The following is a 12,113-nucleotide window of genomic DNA, read 5'->3' as shown; positions in this document are numbered from 1 at the left end:
TTCTTGTCCGCGATTGCAGACCAGAAAAGGCATTTTCTATTATAGTGTTTGTGATGTGCGGATCCGCAAATTGCGGATCCGCAAAACACTTACGGACGTGTGAATGGACCCTTAAGAGGAAATGAGGATAACTTTGTCTTCCTCTCGCCTAACGCTGCGTGGCACGGCGGGAGTGCGTATGAGATGGCTTGTGGTTGGGACCTACCAAGGTTTTTTTTATTATTTTTTTTGCGGCTGTTTGTGGACGTGGGCCGTTGTTGCCCAGGGGCTAGATACCCCTACTACGTATAGCCTGTTTTGACAGGGGTGCCAGGCTTGCCTGGTTCGAAATGGAATGGCAGGGGGGGTGACCATGCGGACCAGCAGACTGGGGGACGGGGACCACTCGTCCTAAGTAGTACGTAGGGCGGGAGACCTGGTTGTGGGGCCAGAATCAAGGTGTGTTTCGAGAGGGGGAGGGCCCTGTGGGGACAGGATTAACCCAGGCTGGGGCCACCGCACTGGAGCCGCCACGTCGCATGGATCTGCCGGGTCTAAATGAAGATTCCGGCGTGCGCTCCACTCTGGAACGCACGCCGAACACGTGACCAGGCCCAGGCCCGGCGGAGGGACTCCGACGCGTGCTCCAAGCTGGAACGCACGCCGAACATGTGACCAGGCCCAGGCGCGGCGGAGGGATTCCGGCGTGCGCTCCAAGCCGGAACGCACGCCGACCACGCGACCTGGAGCTCATGCCTGGTGGCGGATTTCCGGCGTGCGCTCCACGCTGGAATGCACGCCGGGCTGCAGTGGAGCCCTAAGTAAAGACGGGACAGGAGAGGCCGTGTGGAGGGGGGGGGACCCGCGGGCCGGACCCTGCCCCCCCATGCTGCCTCGGGAGGGAGTTGGATGGGGAAAAGAAAGGAGACAGACAAAACAAGAAACAACATGGGGCAGGAATGTGTATAGGCATGCGTTCCACGCTGGAACGCACGCCGACTCAGGGAGCCGGAAGTATGGCACAGAATTTACCTCTCCTGAAGACGTGAACGGCAATGTATGAAAATGAAACGAAGTAGATGAAAGCAACTCACGACGTGCACGGATGCAGTACCAGAGCAAGCGACTCCCTAACCAGCTGTGAACAGAAGCGCCCTGAGGAGCTGGGGGCTGGAGCTTAAGAAGGTAAGATGCCCCTCCCACAAATTCAGGCTGACTTTTCAGCCTTCCACTTGTTTAAATTTTTTTTTTTTTAACTTTTTTTTTTGTCCTACTATGGGACTTCAACCTCTGGGGTCTAATCCCCTCTGCAATGCATTACAATACAACCTTATGCTGACAGCCTGCTTGTGAGACCCAGCCTAAGGGCTGGATCTCACAGGCTTCCGTAGGAGGCAAGCCCCTATGGAAAGCATAGGGCTTGCCTTCTCTGCCATCGGGTCCCCGCCACTGCAGCGCGGGGACCCAATGGAGATGCGAAGTGCATCTGTACCCTCCGCAAACCCTCTGCATGCCAGGGTCAGCTTTCACAGCGGCATACAAGGGGTTAATACGCCGGCAACTGTGTTTTCAACGATGCCAGCATATGCAGCAGGGACCCGGCTGTAAGTGTTTCTCCATTCCACCCCTCCCACTAGAAGGTTCTAGTTCAGCCACAAATTGTATATAAGGAGAGCAATCAGAGCCCCTAGTGTTCTACAGTTAGGGATCAGTGTTTAGAAGAGGAGACTCTGCCAGACGGCATAGGTGACCAGAAGAAGACACAGAAGGGGATACTTTTCTACAGACCCTGGGCCTCCTGCCTTTGTTCAGGATACCAGCATTCTAAGAGAGAGGGACAGCTTGCTCGGGCATCAAACCATTCTTCTGCCAGGACTGGAGAAGCCAGCCCTATGCCTTGCCTATATTGTTTTGCACTTGAGTTCCTCCATTAAAGAAGCACCTTGGTTTACTGTAGACCTTGACCTATTTGGACCTCTGGACCTATTTCCTATTGGGGTGCACCACGCCTTACCATTTCTTCTAGAGAGTAGCAACACGTGGTGACACCTTGACAGTGCCAGGGGACGTTGACACCTCGACTTGGGCCAATGTGGTCCAGAGGGAACATTTTAGAGCACAAGAAGGCTACCGCCAGTCACCCCACTAAACTCTTTTTTTTTTTTTTGGGTACTTATAATCCCTATGCTGCGATATATCTATACATTATGTTATTAATCATTTTCGTTCTGTAGATAAGGCAAAAAACGTACTTTTATAATATGCTAATTACCTGTCTACCAGCAAGTAGGGCATCTACTTGCTGGTAGCAGCCGCAAAAAAACCGCCCCCTCCTCCTGTTGATTGACAGGGCCAGCCGCAATCTCCTCCTCCGGCTGGCCCTGTCTGCATTTCAAAAATTGCGCAGACAGGGCCAGCCGGAGGAGGAGATCGCGGCTGGCCCTGTCAATCAACAGGAGGAGGGGGCGTTTTTTTTGCGGCTGCTACCAGCAAGTAGACGCCCTACTTGCTGGTAGACAGGTAATTAGCATATTATAAAAGTACGTTTTTTGCCTTATCTACAGAACGAAAATGATTAATAACATAATGTATAGATATATCGCAGCATAGGGATTATAAGTACCCCCCCAAAAAAAAATTAGTTTAGTGGGGTGACAGAAGCCCTTTAAGGGTGACATAAGGATCCAGTGCTTATCTTTTTTTTTTTAAACATCCAACCAGCATGAAACTATAATGACTAGGATGTATGAGATCTGGATAGTCATTCAGTTTGGTCATTGTGTAACTGGATAATGGACTTCCTCACCTGCACACAGCAGTCTGTTAGGATTGTGACCATACCTCACCCTCTCTCACACTTGGCATAGGATGCCCAAAAGGCTGTGTCCTTTCTGCCACTGGATACCTATGACTGCACTGCAAAATATATCTCCAATATCAACATCACGATATAACAACAATCAGCAATATTACCCACAATGATGAAGGACCGTATAGAGAGCAAGTGAAGCTTCTTACAGAGTAGAGAAAACTTCAGGAAAGTCACGGCACTCTTAGTCTTGAATCAAAACTTAGTGTTTAATCACACCGAAAAATACAACAACGTTTCGACACACAGGTCTTTCCGAAGCTACAGAGTAGCTGCACTAACAACAACCTCTCACTTAGGCCTCATGCACACGATCATTTTTGTGGTCAGCATCCGAGCCGCATTTTTTGCGGCTCGGGTGCGGACCCGTTCACTTCAATGGGTTTGCAAAAGATGCGAACAGCTGTCCGCATCCGTTGCACCGTTCCGTGGACCCGCAAAAAAAATATAGCATGTCCTATTCTTGTCCATTTTGCAGATAAGAATAGGCATTTCCACAATGGGCCAACCGTTCCGTTCCGCAAATTGCGGAAGGCACACAGGCGGCTTCCGTTTTTTGCGGATCCGTGGTTTGCGGACCGCAAAAAACAGCACGGTAGTGTGCATGAGGCCTTAACATTAGTAAAACAAAGGAGATGGTTCTTAACTTTAGGAAGAGGAACAGAGTGCATGAACCTTTAAAGAGCATGTGTCAGTCTGCCTGGTAGGATTGATAATGCTGTTTAAAATTATACCTCTTTTATGTCTATATAATGCACCATTTCACAGAAAACTGCACTTTTATCTCTTATATACACTGCTCAAAAAAATAAAGGGAACACTTAAACAACACAATGTAACTCCAAGTCAATCACACTTCTGTGAAATCAAACTGTCCACTTAGGAAGCAACACTGAGTGACAATCAATTTCACATGCTGTTGTGCAAATGGGATAGACAACAGGTGGAAATTATAGGCAATTAGCAAGACACCCCCAATAAAGGAGTGGTTCTGCAGGTGGTGACCACAGATCACTTCTCAGTTCCTATGCTTCCTGGCTGATGTTTTGGTCACTTTTGAATGCTGGCGGTGCTCTAGTGGTAGCATGAGACGGAGTCTACAACCCACACAAGTGGCTCAGGTAGTGCAGCTTATCCAGGATGGCACATCAATGCGAGCTGTGGCAAGAAGGTTTGCTGTGTCTGTCAGCGTAGTGTCCAGAGCATGGAGGCTCTACCAGGAGACAGGCCAGTACATCAGGAGACGTGGAGGAGGCCGTAGGAGGGCAACAACCCAGCAGCAGGACCGCTACCTCCTCCTTTGTGCACGGAGGAACAGGAGGAGCACTGCCAGAGCCCTGCAAAATGACCTCCAGCAGGCCACAAATGTGCATGTGTCTGCTCAAATGGTCAGAAACAGACTCCATGAGGGTGATATGAGGGCCCGACGTCCACAGGTGGGGGTTGTGCTTACAGCCCAACACCATGCAGGACGTTTGGCATTTGCCAGAGAACACCAAGATTGGCAAATTCGCCACTGGCGCCCTGTGCTCTTCACAGATGAAAGCAGGTTCACACTGAGCACATGTGACAGACGTGACAGAGTCTGGAGACGCCGTGGAGAATGTTCTGCTGCCTGCAACATCCTCCAGCATGACCGGTTTGGCATTGGGTCAGTAATGGTGTGGGGTGGCATTTCTTTGGAGGGCCGCACAGCCCTCCATGTGCTCGCCAGAGGTAGCCTGACTGCCATTAGGTACCGAGATGAGATCCTCAGACCCCTTGTGAGACCATATGCTGGTGCGGTTGGCCCTGGGTTCCTCCTAATGCAAGACAATGCTAGACCTCATGTGGCTGGAGTGTGTCAGCAGTTCCTGCAAGACGAAGGCATTGATGCTATGGACTGGCCCGCCCGTTCCCCAGACCTGAATCCAATTGAGCACATCTGGGACATCATGTCTCGCTCTATCCACCAACGTCACGTTGCACCACAGACTGTCCAGGAGTTGGCAGATGCTTTAGTCCAGGTCTGGGAGGAGATCCCTCAGGAGACCGTCCGCCACCTCATCAGGAGCATGCACAGGCGTTGTAGGGAGGTTATACAGGCACGTGGAGGCCACACACTCTACTGAGTTTCATTTTGACTTGTTTTAAGGACATTACATTAAAGTTGGATCAGCCTGTAGTGTGTTTTTCCACTTTAATTTTGAGTGTAACTCCAAATCCAGACCTCCATTGTGTGATTTTGTTGTCAGCACATTCAACTATGTAAAGAACAAAGTATTTCAGAAGAATATTTAATTAACTCAGATCTAGGATGTGTTATTCTTGTGTTCCCTTTATTTTTTTGAGCAGTGTTTATAAAAATGAATTTCTGTCTGTCTGTCTGTCTAGATGTCTGTCTGTCTGGACGTTCTTTATGCGCGATCAAACAACTGGACCGATCTTCACCAAATTTGGCACACAGGTACATCAAGTGTCCGGGAAGGTTTTAGACCGGGTCTCAGCTCTCTAGGACTTACCGTTCCTGAGATATTCCCCAAAAAATGACCCACATTCAAGCCTGCAAGTCTGTTAAAGGGGCGGTCACTGTGGAAGTCGCTGTTAAAGGGGCGGTCACTGTTAAAGGGGTGGTCACTGTGAAAGTCACTGTTAAAAGGAGCGGTCACTGTGAAAGTCACTGTTAAAGGGGTGGTCACTGTGAAAGTCACTGATAAAGGGGCGGTCACTGTGAAAGTCACTGTTGAAGGGGCGGTCACTGTTAATGGGGCGGCCACTGTGAAAGTCACTTTTAAAGGGGCGATCACTGTTAAAGGGGGCTCACTGTGAAAGTCACTGTTAAAGGGGTGGTCACTGTGAAAGTCACTGTTAAAGGGGTGGCCACTGTGAAAGTCACTGTTAAAGGGGCGGTCACTGTTAAAGGGGCGGCCACTGTGAAAGTCACTGTTAAAAAGGAGGTCACTGTGAAAGTCACTGTTAGAGGGGTGGTTACTGTGAAAGTCACTGTTAAAGGGGTGATCACTGTTAAAGGGTCGGTCACTGTGAAAGTCACTGTTAAAGGGGCGGTCAATGTGAAAGTCACTGTTAAAGAGGTGATCACTGTGAAAGTCGCTGTTAAAGGGGTGGTCACTGTTGAAGGGGTGGTCACTGTGAAAGTCATTGTTAAAGGGGCGGTCACTGTGAAAGTCACTGTTAAAGGGGCGGTCACTGTGAAAGTCACTGTTAAAGGGGCGGCCACTCTGAAAGTCACTGTTAAAGGGGCGGTCACTGTGAAAGTTGCTGTTAAAGGGGTGGTCACTGTGAAAGTCACTGTTAAATGGGCGGCCACTGTGAAAGTCACTGTTAACGGGGCGGCCACTGTGAAAGTCACTGTTAAAGGGGCGGTCACTGTTAAAGGGGCGGTCACTGTAAAACTCACTGTTAAAGGGGTGGTCACTGTGAAAGTCACTGTTAAATGGGCGGCCACTGTGAAAGTCACTGTTAAAGGGGCGGTCACTGTTAAAGGGGCGGTCACTGTAAAACTCACTGTTGAAGGGGTGGTCACTGTGAAAGTCACTGTTAAAGGGGTGGTCACTGTGAAAGTCACTGTTAAAGGGGTGGTCACTGTGAAAGTCACTGTTAAATGGGCGGCCACTGTGAAAGTCACTGTTAACGGGGCGGCCACTGTGAAAGTCACTGTTAAAGGGGCGGTCACTGTTAAAGGGGCGGTCACTGTAAAACTCACTGTTAAAGGGGTGGTCACTGTGAAAGTCACTGTTAAATGGGCGGCCACTGTGAAAGTCACTGTTAAAGGGGCGGTCACTGTTAAAGAGGCGGTTACTGTATAAGTCACTGTTAAAGGGGCGATCACTGTGAAAGTCACAGTTAAAGGGGCGGTCACTGTGAAAGTCACTGTTAAAGGGGCGGTCACTGTGAAAGTCACTGTTAAAGGGGTGGTCACTGTGAAAGTTACTGTTAAAGAGGCGGTCACTGTTAAAGGGGCGGTCATTGTAAAAGTCACTGTTAAAGGGGCGGTCACTGTGAAAGTCACTTTTAAAGGGGCGGGCACTGTGGAAGTCACTGTTAAAGGGGCGGGCACTGTAAAGGTCACTGTTAATAGGGCGGCCACTATGAAGGTCACTGTTAAAGGGGTGATCAATGCTAAAGGGGCGGTCACTGTTAAAGGGGCAAGCACTGTGGAGGTCACTGTTAAAGGGGCAGGTACTGTTAAAGGGGTGGGCACTGTGGAGGTCATTGTTAAAGGGGCGGGTAAGGTAGAGGTCACTGTTTTGGGGAAAACTGTCGATATCTTTTTACGACACATGGAAACATAAAATGAAATAGATTAAATATACCCGTTTGAGGCCGGTCCTTCTGCTAGTCTCCTATATATATAAAAATGAGTTTCTGTCTGTTTAGACGTTCTTTATGCGCGACCAAACGACTGGACCGATCTTCACCAAATTTGGCACACAGGTACATCAGGTGTCCAGGAAGGTTTTAGACCCGGTCTCAGCTTTCTAGGACTTACCGTTTCCTGAGATATTCCCCAAAAATGACCTGCATTAGCCAATAGAAGCCAGCAAGTCTTTCACTTAAATCCGAACTGCCATTTACACGGTCACATGTCCCTTATTAGCCATTTAGCCAATATAAGCTCGCAGGTCCTACTCCAGGTTTCCATAACAACTGATCACAGGTTTTAGCAGTTCGCAGGTCCTTAAATATTCAGTCATATGACGTATGACGGCACAACTACACTGCTACATGCAGGGGCGGGCACTGTGAAAGTCATTGTTAAAGGGACGGGTACTATAGAGGTCACTGTTATGGGGGAAACTATTGATATCTTTTTACGACACAATGAAACACAAATTGAAATAAATGAAATATACCCATGCGAAGCCGGGTACTTTTGCTAGTCTCTTATATTATAAAAATTCGTTTCTGTCTGTCCCGACATCTGTCTGTTCTTTATGCGCAACCAAACGACTGGCTCGATCTTCGCCAAATTTGGCACACAGGTACATCAGGTGTCCGGGAAGGTTTTAGACCGGGTCTCAGCTCTCTAGGACTTACCGTTCCTGAGATATTTCCAAAATATGACCTGCATTAGCCAATACAAGCCTGCAATTCTTTCTATTCATATCCCAACTGCCATACACACGGTCACGTGTCCCTTATCAGCCAATAGAAGCTCGCAGGCCCTTAGTCTCCACATACACACAGTTTTACTCCAGGTTTCCATAACAATCCAGCCACTTTTCTTCACTGCTGTGGGTCACCTTTAGGCTAGGGCTACAGGACGACATGTGTTGCTCGACACTTAGGGCACAACTACAATGCGATATTGATGTCGCACTACAATTTTTATAATGATAGTCTATGGTGTTGCACTGCAACATGCGACATGCTGCAACTGTGACGCGAAAGTCAACGAAAAATCCATCTTGCAGTCTCAGCATGTCGCATGTCGCAGTGCGACACCCTAGCCTATCATTATAAAAATTGTTGTGCGACATTGATGCGACAAAATGTCACGTGACACATGCCATCGTGTAGCCCTAGCCTTAAAGGGGCAGGGTGCTGTGGAGGTCACTGTTTGGGGGCAGGGGCCTTTATTAAAAGGGCAGCTGCTGTGGAGCTCACTGTTAAAGGAGCGGGCACAGTGGAGGTCACTGTTAAAGGGGATGGTTCACTGTGGATAGTACTGTTAAGGGGGAAGTCCTCTGTGGAGGTCACTGTTAAAGGGGCGGGCACTGCAGAGGTCACTGTTAAGGGGGCAGGGTACTGTGAGGTCACTGTTAAGAGAGAATGGTACTTTGGAGGTCACTGTTAAGGTAACAGGGTACTTTGGCAGTCATTGTTAAAGGGACGGGTGCTGTGGAGTCTCTGTTAAGGGGGCAGGGAACAGTGGAGGTCACAGATAAGGGGACAGTCCCCCTATGGAGGTCAGTGTTAAGGGATGGGTTGCTGTATAGGTCACTGTTAAGAGGGGGGAACCCCTGAGGAGGTCAATGTCAAGGCAGTGGGGTGCTGTGAAACTCGCTGTTAAAGGGGCAGGCTGCTGTGAAGGTCACAGTTAAGGGGATGCGCTGCTGTGGAGATCCCATTTTAAGGAGGTGGGGCACTGTGGGGGGGTCAGTGTTAAGGAGTGGGGGCTGTGGAGGGGGAGGGGTGCTGTAGAGGTCACAGTTATGGGGGATACTGTTGATATCTTTTAACGACACACACAAACTTTAAATTAAATAGATAAAATATATACTCGTGCGAACCTGGGTCCTTTTGCTAGTATATAAATATATATATATATATATATATATATACACTGCGTGCAGAATTATTAGGCAAATGAGTATTTTGACCACATCATCCTCTTTATGCATGTTGTCTTACTCCAAGCTGTATAGGCTCGAAAGCCTACTACCAATTAAGCATATTAGGTGATGTGCATCTCTGTAATGAGAAGGGGTGTGGTCTAATGACATCAACACCCTATATTAGGTGTGCATAATTATTAGGCAACTTCCTTTCCTTAGGCAAAATGGGTCAAAAGAAGGACTTGACAGGCTCAGAAAAGTCAAAAATAGTAAGATATCTTGCAGAGGGATGCAGCACTCTTAAAATTGCAAAGCTTCTGAAGCGTGATCATCGAACAATCAAGCGTTTCATTCAAAATAGTCAACAGGGTCGCAAGAAGCGTGTGGAAAAACCAAGGCGCAAAATAACTGCCCATGAACTGAGAAAAGTCAAGCGTGCAGCTGCCAAGATGCCACTTGCCACCAGTTTGGCCATATTTCAGAGCTGCAACATCACTGGAGTGCCCAAAAGCACAAGGTGTGCAATACTCAGAGACATGGCCAAGGTAAGAAAGGCTGAAAGACAACCACCACTGAACAAGACACACAAGCTGAAACGTCAAGACTGGGCCAAGAAATATCTCAAGACTGATTTTTCTAAGGTTTTATGGACTGATGAAATGAGAGTGAGTCTTGATGGGCCAGATGGATGGGCCCGTGGCTGGATTGGTAAAGGGCAGAGAGATCCAGTCCGACTCAGACGCCAGCAAGGTGGAGGTGGAATACTGGTTTGGGCTGGTATCATCAAAGATGAGCTTGTGGGGCCTTTTCGGGTTGAGGATGGAGTCAAGCTCAACTCCCAGTCCTACTGCCAGTTTCTGGAAGACACCTTCTTCAAGCAGTGGTACAGGAAGAAGTCTGCATCCTTCAAGAAAAACATGATTTTCATGCAGGACAATGCTCCATCACACGCGTCCAAGTACTCCACAGCGTGGCTGGCAAGAAAGGGTATAAAAGAAGAAAATCTAATGACATGGCCTCCTTGTTCACCTGATCTGAACCCCATTGAGATCCTGTGGTCCATCATCAAATGTGAGATTTACAAGGAGGGAAAACAGTACACCTCTCTGAACAGTGTCTGGGAGGCTGTGGTTGCTGCTGCACGCAATGTTGATGGTGAACAGATCAAAACACTGACAGAATCCATGGATGGCAGGCTTTTGAGTGTCCTTGCAAAGAAAGGTGGCTATATTGGTCACTGATTTGTTTTTGTTTTGTTTTTGAATGTCAGAAATAAATATTTGTGAATGTTGAGATGTTATATTGGTTTCACTGGTAAAAATAAATAATTGAAATGGGTATATATTTGTTTTTTGTTAAGTTGCCTAATAATTATGCACAGTAATAGTCACCTGCACACACAGATATCCCCCTAAAATAGCTAAAACTAAAAACAAACTAAAAACTACTTCCAAAAATATTCAGCTTTGATATTAATGAGTTTTTTGGGTTCATTGAGAACATGGTTGTTGTTCAATAATAAAATTAATCCTCAAAAATACAACTTGCCTAATAATTCTGCAATCCCTGTATATATACAGTATATATATATATCATGAATTAAAACCATTTACCTGTCTTCTGGAGGATATTGTGTTATTAGAACACCTACTGGACATTTTGGAGTTGTAAACCTTCTTCTGATGAGTCGAGCCATTTCTCCAGGTCTTTGAGTTTTCCTTTGGATCAGATGGTAGGGGGTTTAGAAACAGTATTCTTGCAATAAGTCCATAAAGCACTGTGGCTAATGTCATTGGTACAGCATAAAATATACCAAAGTCAATCAAATAGATCGGAGAATAGTAACTGCGGTTGACTCTATAGCCACAGGTCACGACAGTAGCATCTCTGTAGACGATTGTGTTGAGATCAAGTAGAAAAAACCACATCATACAGTAGAGTGACGTGAAGACCCAAACAAACACAATGATCTTCTTTGCTCTAGAAATAGTGCATAAAAACTGAGCTTTGATAGGATGGCAGATCGCAAGGTATCTTTCAATGGTGAAAGCAGTGATAGAACAAGATGAAGCATTAATGCCCAAATACTGAAGGTAAGTAATGCACAGACATCCCATATATCCATAGACCCAAGAGCTATAGACACTATCGGTGATGTTGGGAAGTCCTGCTGCCACCAAGACCATTAGATCAGCTATGGCAAGGCTCACAAGATAACAGTTGGTAGGAGTCCTCATGTGCTTAGTCCTAAGAACCACCAGAACCACCATGATGTTGCCAACAATCCCAAGTCCACAGATAACAACCATCATGAAAATAGTGACCACTTGATACTCCACGCTATGCCATTTCATGTCTTGGAGGTTTGAGCTATTTTGTTCAGTGAAATTTAGATTTTCCATGTTCACAAGGATGGAGAAGCTTCGAGGTACAAAATCTTTCTTTGCTACATCATTTTAAAGCAGAGGTTCATCCAATGGTTACCTATAGAAAAAAAATGATTAACATCTCTTATAAAAATTGTATAATATGGACCAATATAATGACATCTAAAGTCGATAAGAGAACGGTTTCCATCTTTTACTAGACTGAAAGTACAGTCAAACTTCTTCTCTGTGAATACGACCACCCCCTTGTACAGAAAAAATATTGTGTGCCAGATTTTTGGTTCCACCATATATTATACAAACTAACCATCTTTTTTGAGAAGACCACTGCCCAGAAGACCACTTTTCAATGCAATTTTAGGTGGTTGTCTTAGGCTACTTTGACACTAGCGTTTTTGCTGGATCCGGCAGGGTTCCGCAAAAACGCTTCTGTTACTGATAATACAACCGTCTGCATCCGTTCTGAACAGATCTGGTTGTATTATCTTTAACATTGCAAAGACGGATCCGTCACGAACTCCATTGAAAGTCAATGGGGGGCGGATCCGTTTTCTATTGTGTCAGATTGTGTCAGAGAAAACTGATCCGTCCCCATTGACT

The 12,113-nt window shown here is 46.8% G+C and overlaps 1 protein-coding gene across 1 annotated transcript in view; it reads right to left on the bottom strand.

Moving 5' to 3' along the window:
* The window catches only part of TRHR (thyrotropin releasing hormone receptor), a 36,296-nt gene extending 24,768 nt beyond the window's left edge, over nucleotides 1-11,528 (bottom strand). Inside the window, exon 1 of the mRNA XM_040432860.1 lies at nucleotides 10,740-11,528. Within this exon, the coding sequence (XP_040288794.1) occupies nucleotides 10,740-11,528 (789 nt within the window). The remainder of the gene's footprint in view (nucleotides 1-10,739) is intronic.
* Between the last annotated feature and the right edge of the window lie 585 nt (nucleotides 11,529-12,113).

Source organism: Bufo bufo, chromosome 5 (assembly GCF_905171765.1).
Source record: "Bufo bufo chromosome 5, aBufBuf1.1, whole genome shotgun sequence".
In the NCBI taxonomy this organism is placed as follows: Eukaryota; Metazoa; Chordata; class Amphibia; order Anura; family Bufonidae; genus Bufo; species Bufo bufo.
The sequence above is the reverse complement of the archived record's forward strand: the minus strand, read 5'-3'. Positions and strand labels throughout refer to the sequence as shown.